Genomic DNA, 26,500 nt, shown 5'->3' on the forward strand with positions numbered 1-26,500 from the left:
TATGGATAAAAAAGTAAAGGTACAAAGAGCCACGGAAAGATCAATGTTCGGGGTGAGACTTATAGACAAAAAACAAACAAATGGATTGGAAGCAAAAGCAAAGTAAAATACGCAGGAGAACATGCTGCCAAATTAAAATGGAGCTTCGCAGGACACAATGCCCGACTGAAGGATAAAAGATGGAACGAAATACAACAATGGAGACCATGGTTAGAAAAGAGAAGCAGAGGAAGACCACAAATGAGATGGGCTGATGACATTAAGAAGATCGGAGGGTACAACTGGAAGCAACTGGCGCAAAATAGAAAACACTTGATCGATTTGGGGGAGGCCTATGTCCAAAGTTGGATTATTTAAGGCTAAAGAAGAAGAAGAAGAAGAAGAAGTTACGCAGACGACACAATATTAATAGCCCAAGATGAAGACAGTCTGCAAAGATTGGTCCGCAGATTTAACAAAAGGGTAAAAGAATTTAATATGACAATCTCAACTCAGAAAACTATCACAATAGTAATCAGCAAGAACCAATCAGCCATAAAATAAAAATCGATGAGGTAATTACTAAACAAGTAATGGATATAAATGAGTACCTAGACAAAAAAGTGAGAGATCAAGTACAAAAAGCAAATAGATTGGCAGGATGCCTTAATAACACTATATGGCGAAACCGACATATTAACACTGAAATGAAGTCAAGAATCTATAATGCCAGTGTAAGACCAATAATGACATATGCATCAGAAACAATATCCAACACAGTCACAACACAAAGACTACTGAAAATGAAAGAGATGGAAATACGGAGAAAAATTACAATAAATATACTGAAAGATCGAAAGGGGGGTGAAGACATTAGAAGAAAATGTAACGTACAGTGTATAAACGAATAAACACCAAACAGAAAACAAGATGGAGTAACCACATAAGCAAAATGGGTCTGGTCAAAATAGCAAAAGATGGAGTGACAACCTTCCATACAGATATCAATTTGCCAATGAACAAGCAGCAAGAAGAAGAAGAGAGAATAACAAAGTAAATGATGGACTTCAAAAAGTATCACTTGAAAAGAAATAGAAGGCCGAGGAAATATGAATGGAACTAGATAAAAAAGAAAAAAACTTCTGAAAAAAAATGAAAAAACTGAAAAAAATGTCGAAAGTCTGGAAAAACTGGAAGAGATGGATAGAGGAGAATAAACCACCATAAACCAGGAGAACACGCTTCAGACACCACTGAAAAGTATAAAGAATTTTGAGAAAGAGAAATAATAAGTAAGTGTCAATTTTAATTCGACACTCACTAAAATAGTGGGAAAATGTATAGTTTCTAACAATTATTTTACATTTTTCGTTATTTTGAAGGATAAGTCATTAGAGTTTTAATAACCTTTTAATGTATAAAAAATGATCTGATTCCGTCTCTGTGGACTGCATACCTCACGCATTAACCAACAAACTATACAAAATTAATAAACGCAACCCGAGGCAAGGTTGTAGCAACACTTTTACCTCACCGCACTTATAGAACATCTTCCTTTAGACGCTTTTTTTATGATCAGAGTGGGGCAACTCACGATCGTAACCCCTTCCTTTCCTCTAGGCCGTAGACACCAGGCGCCCTTTTGCCTCATTGATATAAATAGAAAATCTTCAAAATTTTCATTCAGTAGTTCAGTACTCATCGGTGGTAGTTCCCAGCCCCTGCAATTCAAAGATGATCGTTCTTGTGGTAGGTATTTTCAGGGGTTATTTTTTGGGGGACAACTAGTGAAAGTGGCGTGATATTTTGGACAGTGATCTGTGCAGTGGCTTATGGATTATTTTCTTATAATTATGGTGTAGGTTTTATAACCATTTCAAACTGTCAAAAGGGCGGTAAAACCTATATTCTTTGGTTTTTTAAATAATCTAAAATCATATATTCAAGGCACCACATTGCAAATTTTTTTTCTATTTTAAAACTAATTGATCTTTGGTCAGAATTTGTCTACTAAAAGTTATTTTGTTTTGAGGTTACCGGTAAAATTATTTAAATACAAAAACTTGTCCTTAACAGTCTAATTTTTTAAAAAATATTCACTTGGGGTTGAAATGTATATATTTATAACATTTAAATGCACGAATAACTGTGTGAGTTTAATGTGACGCTAAATTCAGTAGAATATAACTAGTTCACAATATCAAATTTTGTACGTCAAATTATTACCAGTTGACATTATTATAGTTTGACAAAAAATTTCATATTAATTTTTTTAAAGAAGACAGTTAAATTTAATCTCACGCCATTACATAAAAAAATCCTTATGAAAGTGGAGAAACGAGAATATTATACAGGGAACTAAATATTACAAGCACACAATCGTTATATTCAGTTTTATTTAGGATTTGCAATTATTTTATTACTGAATTATTAAAACATTGATTAGGGCACATTATTTTGCTTATATTTTAGTAAAGATTCTATTATTATTTTATTATCAAAAGTATTTTTAGAATAAAGAAGAATTATTAAATAAATTCTTTATTTGACTTTTTGGCTTTAACATCGGAAGGGGGTTCCAAAATATATTATAAAGAAAGTGAAGAATACCCTCATATTAAAATTTTGACATATTTTTTATAGTATATCTCTTATTTATACAGGTTTACAGCAGAAATTACACACAGCAATTGAAATATTTACTTTATTTGCCCGTATGGCCCATTTTACAGTTCTTTGCAGTATTACTTTCATTATGTTTTATGTTTATCGTCCTATTTCATTTTTACAAAAAATTCGCTAATCGTTTATCCAAATCTACAAAAAAAGATTCCATAAATTTTGACATTGTTATTGGCTAGTTAATCTCTCAGTGTTTTAGTCTACTACGATGCAAAGACTATAAAAAATATTGTGTTATATTATAATCATTTTTTTAAATTAGGGGTGGCAAAATATTTTGAGGAAACGAACAATGTAAAAAATTATATACAAATTATCACTACCATTAATATTTTTCTTCTCTTGCCACTATCTTTAATACTTTCACATGATTTACCTTTGTGTTTTACTTAAACAATTTATGAAAGCATTTAACACTTGAAGTTTCATTATTGAATGTGTCCACAGCATTTTAACTGTATTTACACTTTTGTGCATTAATTTTGTTTAGCGCTGTTTTCATCATTTATTATTGCCGAATGATTATTTCTTCTTCTTTTTATAGCTTCTTAGTTTGTAATTTTTCAAGTTCTTCATATCTCTGAAACCAATGTTTCTTATTTTCGAATATCTCGTTGGAAATAAAGTATTATTATATTATAAAATAAACTCGTTATTTTAACATTTGGGTGTCCTTATCCGAACAAGATACGATTTAGTAAAATTTAATGACCATCTTTAAAAAAACCCATGTTGAAATAAAACCGACTTGAAGAGGCTAATAAAAAAGCAAATATATCGAGGATACACGGTTTACATTTTTTAAAAAAGATGACCACAAACTAAATATTACAGACTAAATATATCAAAAAAACTAATTATATCAGATCCTATTAATGGAGATAGCATAGCAAGGTTTTTTTGTGTTTCATAGTAATTTTTAAGGTTAAAATCATGAGCAGAAGTAATTTTTTCTGAAACCCCTGTATCGGCCATTCGTGGGCTCTTGTGATACGATTTGTGCGCGCAAAATTCTTACTTGATATCACTCAACTTCTAATTGACTCCCAGTTTCTTTTGTTTTCTACTTTTTCTTCCAGTTTAGAGAACTTATACTTTTAATACTATCTCAAACCTGTTATTCTCATCTGATTTTTGATCTTAATAAAAATCTTGAAGCTTTTGGTTTCTATTTTAATATTTCTGTTGAGTTCATCTTCTCTTGTTTGGCTAAAACCGAATCGTTTCAACGTTAGATCCTTATGGTGAATGATATCTTCTAAGTTTACTGAGATTCTAATTTCTTTATTGAATATACTTAATTGTCTTTCTTGAGTTCTGTTTAGTACCAACACTCTACTGAAAATATTTCTGCTCAGAATTATTAATTTGTCCTTATCTTTGTTAGTTAGGCACGTTGTTTTTGCTGCCTACATAGGCAATAACGTGTATGAATATCATTCTATATGTCTTGATTTTTGGTTTGTGTACCTAATAATGATTCTTTAGTATTTTTTGGTATTTCTGCGATATTTTAAGTTATTCCCATATATTTAAATTTAGTGTTTCTATTTTCTAAAGATACTTATGGCATTGGCGAAAAATTTCCCTGCAGTTGAGAAGCAGTTGTTTGAGAACACCTATGATTACTCTGAGTTTAGTCGTCCCAAGCTTCAAGAGTATTTTTTCGTAGCATAACATTTTTGCTTGCCTTAATATACCGCAAAAAGACTTTAGTCTGATAAAGGGAATGATATTAGCTCCTTCTTTACTAAGATTATCAGCAATCGCATTACCAACAATTCCTTTATGTTCTGGCACTTACAGCTAAATTACTTTCTCCCGTAATGCTAGTTGTTTAAGGGCTTGTTTGCAAATACGAATAAGTTGTATAAGCTGTAGGCTTTGAGGCCTTTAGTGCAACTCAGTTCGCTGAAGCAATAAATCTTTTGGGTGAATTGTGGCGTCTTGTTTTCAGTTACTCTAGTTACACTAGGTTAAGCGCATTTATTTCGTATCTTTCAAAGACACTTTATGATTATGGTAAGGGTAGATCGGAACAGGATCCATTTATGAGCCCTTCAGACACACAGACCTCCTTTGACGGGTCCATTGTATCACCCCTATCATACGGAATAGGCCCATAATGACCTATTCTTCGACATTTCTGGGACCTAGGCTATTCAGTGCTACCATATCTGCAGTAGTCAGCGAAGGCTTCAAGTCTGAGCCCTTCCTACCGGAAAGTGGCCTTTCTGTGGCCTCACAGAAAGCCATAAGTCTCTTTAAGGATAACTCCATCATTTCACTCGTTTGCATAAAGGTCGAACCCAGGATCTGCGACCTCTGTTAGGCCAGTGCCGGGCATTTCCAGAGGATATGTGAGGAGGTTTCCTCCTCCTCATTACAAAGACGGCACCATTTGCTATGAAGACAGCACCATGGGCTATCTGCCAATCCAAGCAGATGAAGGTGCCGCCTGAGTCTACAGTGGCTGGTAAGCATACTGGCCACCAGAAAGTACCTTCTACGGTTTAAAAGGAGAAGTTGAGCTATAAGACTTTTGAATGGTCCCACTTCGGAGATACTTAAAAAATATAATGTTCTAGACAATAGTTTGGAAATAATACTATTGTGTACCATTTGCTTTACCTACAATGGTCTTCAATCAGTGCAGTTCATAATTGTTTGTATTTTTCACTATTTTTGATAACGTTTTCATCAGTGTTTTTAATCATTTTTATTTCATCTTCCGTTAATTTTAGTAGAATATATAGTATCGTCAGTATATTAAGCTGGAAAACCCTGTAGTCAAGAATTTGACAAAAAAAAAATAGTAGAAAACCTCTGAATTTTTTTATGTGCATCGATTTGCTTGAAATTTTGACAGTAGTTAAAAAATAGCTCAAAGATCAAAATTTAACTTATGTCAATATGTGCTTTTCCTATGGGGTAGTTACCACCCCAACCATGGGGTGGAAAATTGTTATAAAAAGTTATAGTAGAAGCTAAAAAATAGTGAATTTTGAGACAAGAGTTTTTTTCGAAAAGTTAATATTTAGCACTTTCAGTGCAATATTTTTTAAAACTAAAGGGTTGAAAAAAATTTATTTAATATATACCACTTTGTAGCTTTTAAAATAAACTACAAAGTGGTGTATGGCTTGAAGATGGCGCTAAAAGCATGCGAATACAACCTTTAAACACTCATATCTCATTAAATTTTTAATTTATAGAAATAAAAAAAATCTTAAGTAAAAACAAACTGTTTTTTTATTGTGATTTTAAGAAAAAAGAAGATTTTTGAGAAATTCCAAAAACATTGTCCATTCTTTAAACTCCGATTTTTTCAAAACTAAACCGTCTAAACCAGTTAAACTTTCAGAATATAATATATGTACGAGTATTTTCAGCAATGGTGGTTTTGGCGCGGTGAGTTTGTTACTTTCTGCGTCACAAAAACTAGAAGCGGACTTTATTTTAGTTATAACTTACCTTAAATTTCGTGCAAATCACTTTTACCAGTGGTCATTTTAAAGGATTTTGTAAGATATTTAAAAAAGTTTAAATGAGTTTTCCTTGAAAAACTTACCGTTTTCCGGTTATTCAAGATCATATATTTGGATTTTTGTATTCGATGAATAAAATTCTAGTTTCGAACAGCCATAATTTTAATATTAATTATCAATTAGTAATATTAATTTTACGGTAATAAGAAAAAACTAGTACCTTTGTTTTATAAGCTTCGTTTTATATCCAAACAGTTTTCCCAAAAAAATTTAAATTTTTGGAGTTAGTTGCGAAAAATCGTTGAAAAACATGCTCTTTTGACGTGTGATTTGTGAACTTTCAGTCACGAATAATTCTAAAAATACTGACTTTTCGACAAAACTCTAAGGAAAATTTTTGTCGAAGACGAAAAGCACATATTGACATAGGCTAGATTTTGATCTTTGAGATATTTTCTTCGTACTGTCAAAATTTTAAGAAAGTCCATGCATACAAAAAATATTTTGAGCAAAAAACCATCATATCCTGGACTACTGGTCTTATAAAAATATTCGAGTTGTACCTCATATACCTCCCTATACTGTGTATCTCTATTTTCCTGAATTTGCTATGTCATAGCATTGTTTCATAGCTCAGTTATATATAATTCTTAAAGATCATGTTACTTAAACAATATACTCCTGTTCACTTTGCGTCAAGTTTTTTGTAGTGCTTTTATGACTTTAACTTTTAAATTTGAAAGTTATTCGAACTCTAGCAGTCAAAGATCTACGCACGCGCAGTTAATGCGTCACTGTATTTTCATTGTAATTCACAATCAGCTCATGCAGCAGTCCTTGAGAGATAGCATTAAAGAAATTTTATAGTTTAAAAATATTTAAAAGTCAAAATCATAAAAACCTAAGTATTTCTATACTTCTGTGTCTTATAAACCTATTTAAAAGCAGCATTAAAGGTTAAAATACATTCTCTATCACCCTAAATATTAATTTATGAATGCTTGCTACTTATTATGTCTTATTACCTATTAATTATCTATACACAATAAACTTTTTACAACCAATATATAATACGTTCCTAACTTTAATAAGAGAGAAAGGTTATTGATTAATGTTTATGTGAATAATAAAATGGAAGTCCCTATATATTTGAAAAGTAATAGATCATTAATGTATGAATTGGACTCTTTATGGCGTTTAAAATTATTTATGACTATGATTTATTGCTGTCGTAAATTACTATTATATGTTTATGCATGCTTAGTTGCTAAATAATATAGAAATGTTAGTGCAAATCTGTTATTTGCGTTATGAAATGCTGTTTTCTCATAGAAAAAACATACTTTGAGAAAAATTGGAAGGAAATCAGTGCAAACTGAATAAAATTTATGTGGAAAAATTATATGCAACACAGAGCAAATGATATTTTCATATAGATGTGAAAGGATATGGTAGCATTCAATTCCAAAATACATTGCTGATTTTGTGAAGAATGTTCGGAATTATATTATCTAGAATTATATTAGTTTCTCCAACACTTGGCCAAACTCTGCACGGCTATATAAAGACACAGGTAGCGTAAGCAAAAGACCGAAAATGGGCGACGTCTAAATATGTAGAATAAAATATCAAGCAAGCAATAGCTTAACCTAGTCTGAGAGACTTGGTCTCTATCTTCTAGAAATGTTGGCGACCACATAGATCCATCTTATTCTATTCACAGCAGCTCGAAATAAATCAATTGCCTCTCTTACCCTCAATCTTGCTTTGTAAAGTCAACTGTAAATACTGTACATAATGTGGCCGAAGTAAGCCAATTTTCTGTTCTTTCTGGAGGATAGTTATGTTACTTGTGTGGTGTATATATGAGACCCTCAACATATGTCGGTAACACCACATTTCAAATGCCTCTAATCGTTTTATGGCATCTTCTGTGAGGCTTCAGCTTTCTACTTTATAGAGGAGGACACTAAAGACGTAACATCTAAGAATTTTTATGCGTATACTTAAAGATAGGTTGCAGAGAATATTCCTTAGGCTGTTAAAAGAGCTTCTGGCTTTAAGTATCCTTAATATTGCAGTCCAAATAGCATATTTTTTCCACTCTTTCTAATGGTATCGTCTATTGTAATTTGGGCGTTTATGTATGACATTAGGGTGATACAATTCATTGAAGGGAGGAGGATTAAATCGTGTAAACAGAAATCACTTCACCTGGTTCAAATGCTCCTGACCATCTACTTCCCTTCCCCCCTCGGTAGCGCTCTGATGCGCTGTAGAGGCTCTCTTATGAGCAAAGTGCTTGTCATGTGGGAGTCCTGGGTACAACGCCTCCCACACGAAATCCCACCCCGAACAATACAGGCCAGCGTAAGGCGCTCTATTCCCGCTATCTTTAGTGACTTATCATTGACCTGTATTGCTTGCTCGTACCTCGAGTATCCACTCTGTACTACGCCCAGTTCGGTAACTCGGCGCTCAAGGTTGTGGGCCTCTCTTGTCTGTGTTTTGGGATTTGTTAGTAATTGTTGTGGCTTGTGTCTTTTGTTAGTGTTTTATTAATTTTTTTTGGTGGTCGAAGCCTTTTTGTGTTTTTTGTAGATTTTATTGAGAGCTGTCTGAGACATATAAAATCAATATTAGTAAATATACTGCCATGCCAAAGGTAAGCGCGTTTTGGGTCTTATGCGTTTCCATCTATGGTAGATATTATACCTTAATATCTCTCGCAAGATCCGCTTTGGTTTTCTAACCCAGCGAATTTTGTTCTTGCTTCTTCCTCCATCATATCCAGTACCCTTATTTGCTTTAGGTCTCTGTTTAGGTGTGCTGCTTGAATCTTCGTTTTGTTGCTGTGACTTGTGTGTCCCCATGCAAGAGTTGCAATTATTGGTAGTATAATGTTTCTTCCTGTAAGTCCTAATATTGCGGCTCTGGCCAGTGTTGTTTTCTGGACTATCGCGTTAACGTTTTCCCTAGGTATTTAGCTTCGTTTTGCCATTCGATGGGTCTGTCTTAGATAACCGCTTGGGTTTTTTCTAGATTTATTGCTATTCTCCATTGGATACTCCATTCTTGGAACCGCTTAAAATGAAATTAATGAAAAGTTTATGCACATGTACTACAGCACATGTCGAATCACTATATACATACCGGTGGCCCTACAGTTCTTATTACTGCTTCGCGCAGTGCAGTTGTTAGTCTTGTCAGTTTTCTTGTACCCAGTCTATATGTGACAACTTATCGATTTCACGTAAAAAACAAACATTTTTTAAGGATCTAAAAGGTATATGAGCGATAGCTGATAAAAAATTCTTGAACACTAACTGTGATTTTGTTTTACTTTTTTAAACAAATTAAAAAATGATAAAAAGTGAAAAAAATCATTTTTTGACTATAAAACGGTTCTTATACACTAGAGAAAATGGTTCACTGATGGGTTGCACTATACCTGTTTATGCCATTTAAGTGCTATCATCATCGGCAATATAGTTTCTAGATATTTTATATTCCTTGAAATTCATTTATAACCCCATTTTCAAATGTGATATTTTCTAGTACTCGTATTTAACCAACTACAAAATGGTTAGCTTTTATTTATTTTCGAAACCTATTTTGTGTATCTTTCATTCAACTTTCTAGTCAAGAATAGTATGTCTTTTATATTGTTACCTGTTCGTTTCAAAAAAACAAACAAAATATACAAGTCTTCTTTAATGTCTATTTATACTGTTTATCATATATTTTATATTTTAAACAGGGTAAGAGAGAAGCAGCATGCCTACTTTAAAACTGTTGATGCTTTAAACGATAATAATGTTTTGTTTCTCATCTTTAGACTGCTTATCTAGTCTTTTTATATATCTAAAAAAAGGTTTTTAGATATAATTTATTCAAACCAGACTTCCGGAGAACTGAGAACACTAAAGTGTTATGTGTGGTCTCTATTACTATATGGCTGTGAGACCTGGACAATAAAACAGTATGACGTCAACAAATTAAATTCATTTGAAATGTGGATATACCGCCGAATGCTAAGAATAAGATGGACCAGCAGAACTACGAATGAAGAAGTACTGAGAGAAATGAACACACGCCCTCATCTGGTCAATACTATCAAAATTAGAAAGACGTCATATCTAGCACATACTGTGCCATAGGGAATTTGAGCAGCTCCAGGTAATATTAGAAGGCAAGATTGAAGGTAAAAGGGGCATAGGACGAAAGAAGAAATCTTGGCTACGAAACATCAGAGATGGGACCCACACAAGAGGAAATGAATTAATTCATCAAGCCCAGAACAAAGAGAAATTTGCCATATTGATCGCCAACATCAACAGAGAAGGCACTTAGGGGAGAGAAGACTTCCGGAGCATCTCAAATATCTTCTTCATTGTCAAGTTGTTACTTTACGTCAGGTGAATTTTCAAATTTCTTTTTACTTTTTTTTCTCCCAGTTTTTTAATACCAATTTATTATCCAAATAGGATCATCCAGTCTAAAAACCGCTTTTTTTATATCTGTGAGAAAAACTTCTATTTGTTACATTATGTAGTGAATTGATAAAAAATGATTGCCAATCTGCTTGAATGATGTCTTTATACAAAAAAGATATTTTTAAAAATATTTATCATTTTCTATTTTCTAATTTCGCAAATCTAGACCATCTTTTCCAGCTCTAGGTATGACCCCAGTTTCCGCTGATTCTTCAGTACATTTCAGACTTTTTTTTTAATTTCTTCATTAGTAACGACTGTTATATTTTCTCCTTTCTGGTATATTCTATGTTGGCAACCTTTTGTAATCCTCTTTCCATTCTTTTCTTTTCGATTGCCCAAGTACGTTTTTCAAAATAACACAACTTCATATATAAATTACATCCAATGGCCTCTTCGTGAAAGTATTTTCCTTTGCGTGAGATTGTTTGTAGCGTGAAAGTTTAAATTCAAGTCTTTTAGGTTTATTTCAAATGCCTAATAATTGCTGCCAAAACTCATAATCGAAATTTCATGCCATGGGTTTTGAAAACTAGGCTCTGACAATAAAAATTCCACAGCGGCCGGCCAATGGAAGTAATAAATTTTATTGATCTCATGAGGATCGTAAAAAAAGGCAAAAATTGTGCAACGTTTATTTATTTAACAGTTTTACAGAAATTGACTTTATTCGCGATAAACTGCCAAAATTGCATGAGAAAGCTGTACTCTTCACCTTTAAAGCACATTTTGATCTTTGTCGTAGCACAATCTGATCACAAGATATCAAATTTTTACCGTCGAGTTGATACAAATTTTATTTAAAAAATTGATTACGCGAGCGTAACTGACTTTTAAAATCGCCGGTCGCTTCAAGCGTTGTTTCAGATAGAACGGTTTATTCTACACAAAAAGTGTTAGTTAACATTTTTATTCAAAATCATCTCAACTACATGTCTTGTTTAAAACATTTTTTCTACAGCGAGCATATCCTTGGTAAATAGATGTATTCCGCTCCGTGGTATGAGTGGCATTTTTTTTTGGCATCCCAAAATTGGCATTCTCAACAAAGTTCATCATGTTCGTCTACGTTTTAGAAATTAAATCTCTGACGACTGGACTATTACATGTGAATATAGGTATAATATATGTGATTAATTTTGTAGTCGAGTGTATTATTAAAAAGAAAAATGCAAAAAATGTGTGTCAAAGTTGTAAATTTAAGTTCTTTTTCCAAATAATGAATTTACTTTTATACACTGAGTTTGAAAGTTAATGCATCTTTCAAGCTAAGTATTTTATATTTTCGCCTAAAACCATTAATTTCACCATTAAAATAACAACTATACTTAATGCATTTTGTTTCTATTTTTACAATTAACTGAAATCGATTTGCTTACTGATGTAACCCATTCTTACAAAACCATTCGTCATCCATTAATAGTTTCAGTAATTGCTAATAGGAAGTTTGCAACAACATATAACCCAGTTTGGAATTGAATGAAACTTTTTTGTTCCTTGGTGGGCTTATTAAAAATTCTATTAATATTCACGAATAATGAAAGCGCTTTGATATTTCATGCAGAAATAAGTACTTATTATGAATACTAAGTATTCAAATTTTAATTGTGGTACTTTCTACGAGTATGTGGACATATTTTCGTCTTAAATTAAAATATCTTCGATATAAGAGACGTATCAAGTGTAGAGATGTTATGGATACTAAATTATTGTGACTGTCCCTTTGTGAATCTTAATACACTCAGATTGAATTCGTCTGGGATATTATTAAAGAATACTATAACGTACGTATTTGAAAGCAATAATGTTGGGATATCGAAAACAATTCAAAGACACCGAGAAACACAATTTTGTATTTCATGATTAAAAGCTGGAACATATGGACTAAAAATGTCTAAAGAGTTCACGCAATATGTATTTTAAAACAGGCTAAATATGCATTTATAATTTTTTGTAACAAATAAAAGGACAAAATATACAATATCTCAAAATATTTTATTTTGGCCGCAAGAGTAATAAGAATAGAATAAAACAAATTTACATATTTTTTTTGTTACAATATAACATATACAAAATATTCACCTACTATATATATATTTCCTTTTGCTTGTTCCGTGACCAATGCTAATTCTTTCCAGAATTTATCCTTATTATAAGCCAAGTCGTGATCGTTTTGGCCATATACAATTATTTTTTTTTTAATTTTTGCTTTTGTCTTTCACCTCAATTGATAGTATGGCCAGACCTATGACCAGGTTTTACAATTAGTTATTTGTTCTGTTAATCTGGTGTGCACTATGCACCTCACCTCTGCCGTTGCGCCATTTTTTCTTTTATTCCACTATATTATAAATACAAAAATTCAATAAAAAATATCATTTTCTGGTTTTACCATTTCTTTTCCTTTTTTCTTAGTTTCAGTTATTGTCAGTATATCTAGCCCTGTTTGTTCAAACTTCATCTCCAATTCTTTTTCTTTACCTTGTTTACTTCTAATATTCCAGATTTCCAACTTATTTCAGCAAATTATTAACAATAGGAAGATTTACTAATTTCAGCAAAGCTTTTGCTAAAATTTTTTTACACATTTCGTACAGCTTAAAAAGAGAGAAAATAAAAGTCGTTTTCGTTTAAGGCTACAAAAATAGGTGGCGCTTTATGCAGTTTACACTTGATTAGTGGAAATAGCAGGACACATTCGCTGGCTTTTCGTGTTTAAGTTTGTATCTTCCCGACTGTCCGAAGACGTAAGGCATACAGAAATAACGCCATAACAGTCTATTGATACCAATTCATACACGAAAAGTTTGACGAATTGTGTTCCGTTCACCGATTATTTTTATATTTGCAAGGCATATTGTTTTTTATCTTCATATATCTATTTGTGTTTACGTGCTTAGATTATTAATCTACAATATTCGTGGACGGCCCACTCTGGTGTCTTACTGGTGATTTTTCTGGAGTTACCTTAGATCTTTTCTTCTTCTTGACGTAAAAATATTAAAATCTTCAACATTGATTTTAATTTTGCTAGTTTCTCCATCTAGCTCTATTTTTCAGGTATTCTACAACATATCTCCATTTCCGTTGTTTTCAGTAGTCTTTTGGTTTTTATATTTTTTTTTATAGTTTTTGTATTATAATATATTATGATTGGTTTTCTAGATTTTTTATTTAATTACAATACTAATGTTTTTCTTGTCTATTTCTGCTGTCACATTTTATCATTTAGGAGAAGCCATGCAGCTCTGCGTTCTGTACATTTTGTTCTCTTATAGTTTGGTTGGATCCTTTTGTGGTTTTATATTAAGCATTAGTGACCTGTTGTTGAATTTTTTTCGTTGTATTAATTTTGTCCATATGTACAGTTGCATTACTCTTGTCTGCTGATGAGATTATTATGGACTCATCTTCTTTTAGAGATTCAATAGCTTCATGTTCTTCTTTACTTGCATTTACTTCGATATTTTGTGCTTTTATATTGTTGCTTTTTGCACGTATCTCTGTATTCTTTTTTTCTTTTCGTAGAGAGATCAAGATGTGCGCTAAAGCGAAATATGGTTCTATGAACTGAGAACTATGATAATAAATGCGTATAGAGCTTCGAGATAAGTGTTCTACTAAGAACGAGATATTGTGTATAGTAAAGCATCCAGAGAATTGTCCTACTAAATATTAGAGATTGCGTTGAGCCAAAGAACCAGCATTTTATATAGATTTTAAACAAGGGAAGATTTTTTAAGATATTTTTATGACTTAAATTCATAGCAATATTTTACGACGTAACGAGTTATTACGTTTTAATTACGATTATATATTTGCTGATTATTTACGAGTATACGATTTATACCTACTAATTATTTACGAGTATTTAAAAAAACCTTTTAGTGAGAATAAAACGATAAAAAATGCAAGTGTGTCCATAAAGGATCGCTTCAAATTGTTTTTAATAAGCACAATAGGCATTTTGACCTAGATTACTGGCGCCTAAGGTTAGCACTCTGGGTATTGTATAAATACTATATACCAAAGGGTCTGATTTATATGGAGGGTAATAGGGTTGATTTAAATTGTTTTTAATGCCACTGCGCTTAAGATCTACACACACAGACACAGATATTATGTAAATCATTCTTTTTAGAATATATATATATATATATATATATATATATATATATATATATATATGTACAAAGGGTTTGTAATTTATGAGATAACAAAAAGCTTAAAAACACATCTAACGAAAACTAGACCTTTTTTGTGGTTAAGTAAATATATTTACAAAGAAATGACACAAATTCTGGAAAAAACTCTCTCCAGAAAACAACTAAAAACAAATCACCCAAAATAGATAATCTCCCAGCTGAAATATATAAAAAAAAATGTGACCACGATACCATAATGGTATTACAGCAGCTTATAAAAGAACTATGGACACAGAAATCCCTCCCCCGTGATTGGAATATTGGAATACTTTGCACCATACACAAAAAAGAGTTATCTTTGAATGCTCTAATCACAGAGAAATTACGCTTCTAAATGTAGCGTATAAAATATTTTCCACAGTACTATGTCATCGTGTGGCACCATATGCAGAACGAATAGTACGAAAATACCAGGCTGGTTTCAGAGGTGGTGAATCGACAATTCATCAGATTGCAACCCTGAAACAAATTTTTCACATATTTATATACTATAAGGCAGCCTACGACTCTGTGAATAGAAGAGAAATGTTCAAAGCAATTAAAGAGCTAGGAATACCTAATCAGTTGGTAAATTTATTAAAACTAACTCTTGAAAAAGTTAAATGTTGATTACAAATTCAGGGGGAATTGTCTGAACCTTTTAAAACAAAACGGGCTGCGCCAGGGAGGCCCTGTCTCCTGTATACTGTTCAATCTGGCTCTGGAAAAAGTAATACGTATGTCACAAATCACAACCACTGGTTCCATATATAATAAATTAGTGCAATCCTTGCCTATGCTGATAATATCAATATTGTTGAAAGAACGGAAAACGCTGTACGAGAGGCGCATGTAGCATAAAAAGAATAAGCTACAAAAATGGGTTTAATAATAAAAATCAACAACACTTGTTATAGAAAACGATGCCATCGAATCAGTAAACGAATTTCCATACCTGGGAGCTCTCCTTAACACTGACAATAATATTACCGCAGAGATAAACCGCAGAATTTGCACGGCCAACAAATGCCGTTTTGGAATCAATCTCCTCCTTAAATCCACAATTATATCGAGAAATACAAAGATAAAACTCTACAAAACAATAAAATTTCCAGTCCTAACATAACGGTTCAGAGACCTGGACTCTAACAAAAAGTATTGAAAACATGTTAGGATCATGAATGTGTTGCCTGTGTGAGTCCATTTCAAATAAGTTAAAGGAAATAAAATAAGACTTACTCACAATCAATTTAATTATACCACCAACGACCGGTTTCGCATAGTTTCGCAATAGATTATCTTATGCCATTTTATTGGTTTTACTTTGTCTGCTTTAATTAATTTTTATTCATATTAATAATCACAGATATATAATATTGGCATAATTGCTGTAATTGTTCTCTTTATAAGACAACACCCTAATGTGGGCTTTTTGTAATTTCAGCATTTAATTTACCAGGTACCGTTAGACCTGAAGATGCATAGCAAATTGTAGTATGCGAAACCGGTCTTTGGTGGAATAATTAAATTGATTGTAAGTCTTATTTTATTTCTTTGTACCTACATGTTAGGATCTTTCGAAAGAAAAGTACTAAGGCGAATCTATGGAGCAGTTAATGACAATGGATTGTGGAGAAGAAGACTCAACTTCGAACTTTATATGTAGATTAAACCAGGAACCAGATATCGTAAAACGTATTAAAATAGGACGTCTGAGGTGGATAGGGCATGTAATTCGGATGGAACAAAATGTCTCAGATAGAAAAACCCAGAGGAAGACCCAGAACAAAGTTTCTTGAAAACATGGATGAAGACATGAGAAATATGGGAATACGTGTTTGGCGGAGAAATGCGATGGATAGGGACGACTGGAGAGAAATTCTTGAGGAGGCTAGGACCCACGCAGGGTTGCAAAGCCGGAATGATTATGATGATGGATGTTTTCTCTGATCTCAGCATCTTATTTAGACTTTCAGTACTTTTACTAGTTTTAGCCATTCACTTTTCGATTTCTTAAGTCTCTTAGTTTCTATTATTTTAAAGTCTTTTAAAAATTTCTCTGAATTCTGTTTATCTTCTTGGTATTAGAACAAGGTTATCTACGTATGCTACGCATTGGTGTCTGTGGTGGTAGAGTGAGCCTTCAGTGTGAATATTACTTTCTCTTAAAATCCTTTCGAATATTAGATTGAAAAATACAATAGACAGTTCATTTTTTTGAATAATATAAACAAAGGAGTCGAAGTTTAGGTTCATCTTCTTTTTATGCTTTTAAAAGTAACCACTAAAAAAATTAAATAAACAGTATGTTTTTTTTAATATTTCTCTACTTTGTAGGTTTTGACTCAATTTTTAGTAAATTCTTTACATTTTTTCTATTGTATTAAAGTTAATATTAATTAATATAACATTGTTTACAAATAACACGTTTATATTATCTAATCTCGGAAATATAGTGCTAAATATGTAACAAACTAAAAACACTATAATACAAATTCCTAGATTACAACATAACAGCAGATTTGGCAACTCAACATTCAATTATCGTTAAATAATAGATATAAACAGTATGGAAGAGTAAATATTGTATCGATAACAGCAGTAATTATCGAGCAGGATACAAACCATGTCTAATAATAACCTTAGAGTTCGAGCAACGAAAACAAAACATACTTTTTGTTTTCACATAATGTGTACCAGAAATCCTGATAGGCCAGATTATCACCGGTGCATATTATATTAATTATTAGAAAGTTGGTAATAGAGATTGTTAATGCAATTATTAAATATCTTTAACCGTACGAATTGTTTCGTTATTGTGTATTTTTATGGCAAGAATATTAAACAAAACAGTTATTTTACGGTTTCTTGATTCGCGAATGTCATTTTGTTGCTAATTATCGAGGTAATTATAGGAAAGGAGCATGTGTGGTGAAATATGATGTGTCACCGTGAATGATTAATTTATTTTTTAACAGTAATAATTTCTTTAGTTAATGAGAGAGTAGTGGAGTAATTTAAATGAATACAATTTTCTACTTAATAACAAATTTCTTATTCAGGCATATTCTCATTAATGAGAAAAAGACTGAATAATGCCTGAATTGAGATAAAATATCAATTAGGTGCCCTTTCAGAGGCACATGATTGTAATTTTACCACAATTTTATCCATTCCTACTGTACACAGCCACTATTTTTAGATAAAGCTTATTTATTTAGAAAAATAGCTACTTTTCGTGGTCATCTCTTTTTCTTTATTTGCGTTTGGGTAATTTATTTTTTGCTCATCTTTCTTCTAGGTACTATTCTTGCTATGTATTCAAAATATCAGAGTATTTTGTTTAAACGATCTTACTTATTTTCAACTGCCTATACTTCTTCTGTTTTGTTCAGTGTTTCTTTTTGTCTTCTACATTAGGTTTTAAAAACTTTGCGCAACGCTTCGACCGTTTTCCTCTTCCTCTCCTTTTATCTCTTTTTCTTGCTTGAACCTTGTCGTTCTTAGTAACTACGATAACTATTAGATATTTAAATTCTTTTACTTTTTAAAAAGAATATTCCTTAATTTCATTACTTAGTTTCTTTTTTGTATTTATCATCATCTAGCCGCCAACGTCCACTAGTGAACATAGGCCTCTCGCCTGGTTCTTCACTTAGTCCTCTTTTTCTGTTAGCTTGTATTCCGGGTCTCCATTGCAAAATTCTTTTTATTTACTGAGCATTAACTGCTCATGACTTGTCTAGTTGCGATCTTTTGCGGATTTCTAGGTATTCTACCACATAGAGAAACCCCTAACATTATTCTTTCCATTGCTTTTTCCTCAACTTGTGGTTTACTCACAGTTTTGTCTTGTGAGTACTATGATTTCTGTACAATAGGTCATCATCAGGCAGATTGAACTGATTAAATACTTTTCTTTTCAGACACATTGTCATATGGAATCTTTGACCTAAAATTCCTTTATATTTACAAATTCAGCCCAAGTTAGGTTTATTCTTCTCTCCAGCTCGATTGTTTGGCTGTCTCAACTTGAGTCAAAAATTGTGTATTTGAAATAAGAAATTTAATACATACTCTGCTTGTGACAGTATGAAGATCTTGAAGCATTATCTGCGTCTGTTCAAAGCTGTCGGCAATTAGAATGATGTCATCTGCAAACTTAAGATTATTTAAAAAATTTCCATCAACATTAATGCCCTTCTAGTTCCAATTGTTTTACAGACGTATTCTAGCAAAGTTGTAAACAATTTAGGAGACATGTCTCATTGAATTATCATCATTATCATCAGAAGCTATTCCATCCATCGTCAGATGTAAGCCACCTTTAGATGTGTTTATTCATTTCTCTTTGCTGTTTTTTGTATATGTTCGTGGCCACCCATACCCTTGATGCCATCAATTCATTTGGTATGAGGTCTGCCTTTACTTTTCTTGTTTGCCCTTGGTCGCTATTCCATAATTCGCTTCGTCAAATGGTTATCTTCCATTTTTTCTATGTCTCCTGCTCAATTTCCTTTTAACAATCTTTTGACCAATGCATTTTAGCAATCTTTTGGATTAGATACATCTGTAACTTTTGTTCATCCTTTTATTTCTTTATTGGACTTGCGATCGTTGAGCTTAATTTTAAGCATTCTTTGTTCCACGGGTCTCTAAGTCACTTGGGGTTTGTGGACTATGTTGTTGTTAAAAGTCCATGGTTCAGTTTCATATGTCAGTACCGATAACACGTACTGATTGAAAGTTTTTACCTTTAAATTATTTGGTAAGTTTTATTGAAATACTGTTTGTTATCTACTTTTCTATTATGGTGGTTATTTTTCAAATTTCGGTTTTTATTTCCCCGTTTTTATCATCAATTAGTTTTGTAATTGGATACCTACCTTCACTTGTTTTCTTCTTTCAGTCTCGTATGCATTATTTTTCTTGTAGTATTTCATTTAACTGTGTTATTTTGTACTTCCTTCTGTCTTCCCTACACGTTTTCTTAATTATTTTATTGATTTCTCTTATTTCTATTTCATCAAGTGTTTGGTCTTGCACAATTGTTGTCTCTTTTTATTAAATTTTGTGTTTCCTTGCTGAGTTTTAAAACTTTATTTGTTTTAATATGGATCGATTCATTAGCTATTGATACTATACTATTCTTTAAATTTTCAAATACTCTTCCAAAAAGAAAAGTACCAGTATCCTCGATAAGCCTTACACAAGTTGTTCCTGCTCATAGATGTATTTGATGAGGGATATGTATCCGTTGGCTATTCTGCGTTGCATTTAGAGCATAGAACATTACAAGTACACTTTAATTGAAAGTGCTAAACGCTCTTATAAAGTCGACACAGAAGAGTATCTGGGGTTTGTTATATTCAATGGTTTTTTCAATTAACGACTTGATGGTTTACAAATGATCATTTGTTTCGTATCCAGCTTTAAATCCTGCTTTTTCAAAACGTTGATAGAAGTATAGTTTTGATGTCAACCTATTAGTTATTATATTTTTATAAACAACCTATAAATGTGAGATAACAAGCTTATAAGCCAATAGTTCTATAGCTCAGTTATGTCTCTCTTTTGGTGCATGGCTACTGTAACAGGTTTATTTCATGAGATGGCTAACATCTTTTTACGAGTTACCTAATAGTGTCAATGCTTTTAAAACTGTATTTCCTTCTGTTTTAACTACCTCAATAATTATTTGGTCATCACTACCTAATTTATTGTTTTTTATTTAATATAATGACTTTGAGACTTCTTTAATTGTTATGAATTGAAGAAGGTATTAAAGGTGGAATGTCCGCTGAACCTAAAACGACTTTTGTCAATTTAATGCCATCTTTCTTATCTTTTTCTCTATATAGTTTCGTGTAAAATTCTTGGACCATCTTAATAATTTTTTTATTTGTTATTATTTGTCCATGAGATTGCAAGGGTAGACCAGGGTACAAAGGTCAAATATTTGGCGATTCAACAGAGGTAACTAGCTTAACACCTACACTAAAGTTTTAAGTTACACATTTTAATAAACTTAAGAATAATTTTATCCACCTTATACATACTTAATGATAGCAAATGAAGTAGGTAGATTAAAGAGGGGTATATGTTTTTCAATAAACAACTATTAACAATCCTGTCTTTGTAGTTTAAATTTACTGCAAGCATAAAACGTGTGATCTAACTCGCAAACCACATTGCAGGTTTTTCAAAGTTCGGTGTTAACTACACCGATTTAATATTAGTATTGAAAGAAGTTTGGATATCCAAATATCAGCCTACAAATGGTCACTATAACATTTTCTGTATTATCATGCATTGTGTGTTATCGGGGTTATTAGAGCAATATTTTTCCAATGCAATTCCCTTTCTCTTTAAACTTATCGTATTGACTTTTTTAAGTTATGAATTCTTACTTTTAATTCTCTAATAAAAAGATTTATATCAATAGCCATCACATTAATTGGGTTAGCGATGCATTTAAAAATAGATAGTGAGTCAATCAAAAAGTGGATTTTTTTTTTAACTTTTTTTTTCGATTTAATCACAGAGTTTAATAATAAGAATCGCTTCTGCAGAAAAATGGATTGTTATTTAGTTTTAGTTTATTTTGAACGTTTGTTGATGGTATAGAGAATGCACATCCCTTACATATATTTTCTTTTGATTTAATATGGTGGTGCTTAACGTATTTTTACCTATCAACAAATTTTCATTGTATACAGGAATATTAATTTCTAGTAGTTCCAACATGTCAAAGAATACGCATTTTTCGAGAGAAATAGACCTTTTTAAAACACTATTGTAAGTACTTGTATTTCTAAAATACATACATAATTGAGGAAAAGGTTTTTTGACCAATACTTGTCAGTTAAATCATGGTTATTTAATAAAGCTATTTTATCTAATAGAAGGTTTTGAAAAAAAGGCCTAATAATAATTTTTTTCTGACGATTCCCTCAATTGTTTTGTTTAAATTGAGTTCCATTTCCATATACTTGCTTTTTCGTTAATTGATTTTCTTCTTTTGTCTGTTGACACTGTTAAAAAGTGTATAGAGATAACACGTCTTGATCGCTCAGATCCTATCTTTTTATTTTAGGCTGTTATGGAAGCTTCGTATAGACCATGGCTAAGAATTCCTCTTGCTTGATCCACGTTCATTGTTAATCAGTACCTATTACTTAGCTTTCTTTTCGAATAGTTCAAATTTTTTTAGCAGCCAATTTATTTTTTCGTATTATTAGAACTATTTTATCAGTACAGACAAGTACTTTGCACCTGTTATCAAGGATCAGTCTTATCTTTTTCCTAAGAATTGCCTGGGATAAAAAATTAAAAGTATTGTTCTGAAGCTATTTTCTTGTGGCATGTTAAAGTAATTACTATTTAAATTGGAATAAGCCACAATTAAAGGTTAAAGTACGTTTATTGACGTTTCAATTTCCACTTCGGAAATCGTTTTCAAAATACAAACATACATACATACAAACTAATGTTTGTATTTTGAAAACGATTTCCGAAGTGGCAATTGAAACGTAAATAAACGTACTTTAACCTTTAATTGTGGCTTATTCCCGTTTAAATATTAAAAATAATTGTTGATAATAGTTTTCTTGATTTCAATACCTTTTATACTATGAATTTTAATGACAAACTATTGTTAGCAGTAACTGTATGTCTCTTGTTCTTTAATGTGATTTTATTATTTTAATTAACTTTTCGGTTAGTTTACTAACTGTTTATTTAGTATAGTTTTTCCTTTAAGTGAACAAGATTAAATAAATTCACTAAGGAGAAGATTCACATTAATCTGTTGTTGCTAAGTCCTGTTCTGCATTATTTTAGCATTTATTGAAGTACAAAATATTGATCAATAATAGATCTACCTTTTTTTCAATCTCTTAATTATATCCAACTCATTCATATAAATGATTCTCTCTCTCTCTCTCTCTCTCTCTCTTTCTCTCTCTCTCTCTCTCTCCAATGGCGCTACAGCCCAAATCGGGCCTTGGCCTTCTCCAAACTATGCCTCCAACCTTGTCGGTCCCGCGCCGATCTTTTCAAGGTTCTCAAGTCTAGCAAATTTTGCGCGTCCGCTACCACTTCATCCTCCCATCTTTTCCGTGGCCTTCCTTTTGGTCTTGCGCCCTGCATTTTACTATTAAGGGCTCTTTTTGGCAATCTTTCTTTCTCCATTCTTACTACATGACCAGCCCAGCGAAGTCTCTGAAGTTTAACGAATTCTGAAATCGGTGTCTCTTTGAACAGTTGGTAGAGTTCATGGGTATACCTAGATCTCAATATTCCGTTTGCGTTAATAGGTCCAAATATCTTTCTTAGGACTTTTCTTTCGAAGACTTCCAGTTTTCTTTTTGTCTCTTCTGTCATCACCCATGTCTCGCATCCATAACATACTATTGGTCTGATAATAGTTTTGTAGACCCTGATTTTCGATCTCCAGTGTGTGTTTTTGAAGCGAAACACATAATCGAGTGAAAAATAAGCTTTGTTTCCCTTTATTATTCTTCTTTGGATTTCTGGTTCTTCTGTTCGATCCGTGTTTAATTTAACTCCTAAATATGTGAAACTTTCTACCGTTTCAATATCGTCCTCTAATTAAACTGTGCGTCTGTTTCCCCTAGCTCTTGCATGTGTTAACTTTTTTGTCTTTTGAATATTTATTTCTAGTCTGGTCTCTTTAGCCTTTGATTTTAATTGTGAATATATTTCTGCCGCCTCTTCTGTTCTGTGAGACATGATGCTGATCATCGGCATAGGTGGCAATCCCTATTGATTTATTTGTTAGGAGATTACCTTTTCCTATATTCATTCCTATCTTATTACATATTCCAAGGTCAGGTTGAATAGTGTCGGTGCCAGCATGTCTCCTTGCTTTAATCCTTGGGCTATCGTAAAGTTTTCAGTGAGCTCATTTTGGACTCTGACAGTTGCTATTGACGAATCCATTGTTGTATTTACCAGTCGGATGTATTTTTGGGGGATATTAAAGCTCTGTAATATTTGATATAACTTGTTCCTATTAATTGAGTCGTAGGCTTGTTTGAAATCTATGAATATGTTGTGGACGTCAATGTCGTATTCCCACGATTTGTTTAAAATTTGTTTCACTGTGAATAGATGGTCAGTTGTAGATCTTCCTTGTCGGAAACCGGATATTCCCTGACAATATTTTCAGTTAGTTGTTGGCGTCGTTTGTTTAGTAAATAAGTAAAAATTGTGTACGCCGTGCACAAAAGGGGTTATGCCGCGATAATTTTCGCATTTTAGTTTATCCCCTTTTTTATAGATTGAGCATATAATCCCGGTTTTCCAATCATTAGGGATCTTTTCATCATTCCAAATGTTGTTCATGAGCATGTGCATTTGTCCTACTAGGTGATCGCCACCTAATTTATATAGCTCATGGGGAACGTTGTCAATACCTGGAGCCTTATTGTTCTTTTGTGTTCGTATTGCCTGTTTTACCTCTTCCATCATTGGGGGTTCTATATTTTCGGTATCTCCCTCATTGTGATGCATGTCCATATGCTGTTCATTTTCTTGTGTCCCTAAAAGAGTTTGGAAATAGGTTTTCCAGACTGATTTTATTTCTTTTATATAAATGATTCGCTAATCTGAATATAACAAATGGACAGCACAAAGCGTATAACTCAGATATTCCGTTTGATCCCTTTTTTTTGTATATTATACATATATGTATATTATAGACTAACTTGATTCCACTGGTGTTTGATTTTATTATGTCGTGCTTTACAAATTCATCATCTGTTAAGTGCTATTTTCTTTGATTAATTTTTAGATTCCTTAAATATAACATGGTGTATTCATTTTATTTATTTTTATGATTTTTTAAAATTTATTTTTTTAAAATTAAAGTAACCAATTTACAAAAAGAAACATCAAAATAGCAAGTTAGAATTGTTAACAAGACATGTTAAGTTTTGAATTCAAATTTTTAACGAAAAACGAATTAACTGATATTATTCTGAAGCTTAAGGCATTTTAATATTATTTACCATCTTTAATGGGAATTAATGTGTATTTAAGTCTAGATTTCTACTTTGGAAATTATTTGTTTCTATTTTTATTATGACAAGGGATTATTTTGAGCCAATTATATATAATTATAAATTCATGTGATTAAGTTAATTATCCTCCAAAGAAGTAATATCAGGAATACACCTCGAAAATATGGATACTGCCATTTTAGAATCTTCTCCTTTAAAATGCATAGGTACCTATAATATATCTTAGTTGTTTTATAAGTGAGGCAGATGAAATCAAAATATTAGAACAATTTTTTTTCAGATATAACAAAAAAATAGTTTGTTTAATTTTTTATAAGTTCTTAGACATGAACCGGGGGTTGGGTGAGGTTAGGTTAGATTTAATATGAGTGGTCATTTAATCACCCTTCTACTCCACCTAAGTTGGACACCGTTTCTGACTCCGTTCATAACGTAGGTCGAGATCTGACCTGAGTCAATTGTACGTGTGTTTAGGTCGTATAATAAATTAAGAAGAGTAAAATAAATATAATAAAATAACAAATTTAATTTGAATACTATTACAACACAGAAAATAATTAGTAACGACAAATAACTAATTTCACACATTTTGTTTTAGTTTCCTACGATTAATAAACTTATATATAGATAAACAAATTATATTAAATTATTCCATTGATGGTAGAAAAAAAATATATACTACTCGCATTGCTATGGTTGCCGTTAGCTTGCTCGTATTATTTACGATACTCTCTAAAAGCTTATGAGTTTAATATTCGCATCTTTACTGCTTGTTAATAACAGTATTTATTTTTAGGTTGTAATCTAACTTATGTAATTTTGTCTTTAGGCCATTCTCAGTCTGGTAGCAGTCAGCTCGGCGAGACCGGAAGCTGGATACAGCTACAGCGCTCCAAGTGCTCCAAGCGCTCCTGGAGGAGGTTATCCTTCCGGACCATCTGCTCCAGCACCCCAGTATGGAGCTCCAGCAGCCGGTCCCATAGTCCAGAAACATGTCTACGTACACGTTCCACCACCAGAGACTGACATACCAGCTCCCAGGAAGCCCATCACTGTAGCTCCACCACAGAAACATTACAAAATCATTTTCATTAAGGTCAGAACTTTTATAACAAATATTTTTTATATTTTATGATATGCAAAGACTAATAAAAATATTCAGGATAACATTATATTTAGAAGAAATATAAAAGAAGAATGAAAATAGTAAAAGAATAAATCTAATTTAAATATAATAAAAGAAATAAACTAAGGATAAATGTAAAAGTGTTAGAAAATTTAAACTTAAAAAATCAAGGGTTAAAAAATTATAATGAAACTATTATAAAGAAAAAAAAAAGGAAGACATAATAAACAATAAACAAAAGCAGTCAAGAAGCAAAATAATTGAAAAATACAAAATACATTGCTGTATACTTCAAAACTTGAATATTTATATAGATATAAGATCTTGTAGATCTCGGAATATAATAATTGGAGTATGGGAAGGAAAGACAAATCGAGAAACATTTAAATTTACACTAATAAGTATACAGCTTCGTAAAAATAAAACAAAAATTGTGCAGTAAATTTTATGTAACATTCTATTATAAAAATACTGGCTTTAAAGCATTTTTTAAATTATT

The 26,500-nt window shown here is 31.9% G+C and overlaps 1 protein-coding gene across 1 annotated transcript in view; it reads left to right on the forward strand.

The window, feature by feature from the left end:
* Positions 1-1,625: 1,625 nt before the first annotated feature.
* The window catches only part of TwdlE (TweedleE), a 29,777-nt gene continuing 4,902 nt past the window's right edge, over positions 1,626-26,500 (forward strand). Inside the window, exons 1-2 of the mRNA XM_072525584.1 lie at positions 1,626-1,728; positions 25,705-25,971. Coding sequence (XP_072381685.1) covers positions 1,714-1,728; positions 25,705-25,971 — 282 coding nt within the window. The 5' untranslated portion in view covers positions 1,626-1,713. The remainder of the gene's footprint in view (positions 1,729-25,704; positions 25,972-26,500) is intronic.

The sequence above is a fragment of the Diabrotica undecimpunctata genome, chromosome 3 (genome assembly GCF_040954645.1).
Source record: "Diabrotica undecimpunctata isolate CICGRU chromosome 3, icDiaUnde3, whole genome shotgun sequence".
In the NCBI taxonomy this organism is placed as follows: Eukaryota; Metazoa; Arthropoda; class Insecta; order Coleoptera; family Chrysomelidae; genus Diabrotica; species Diabrotica undecimpunctata.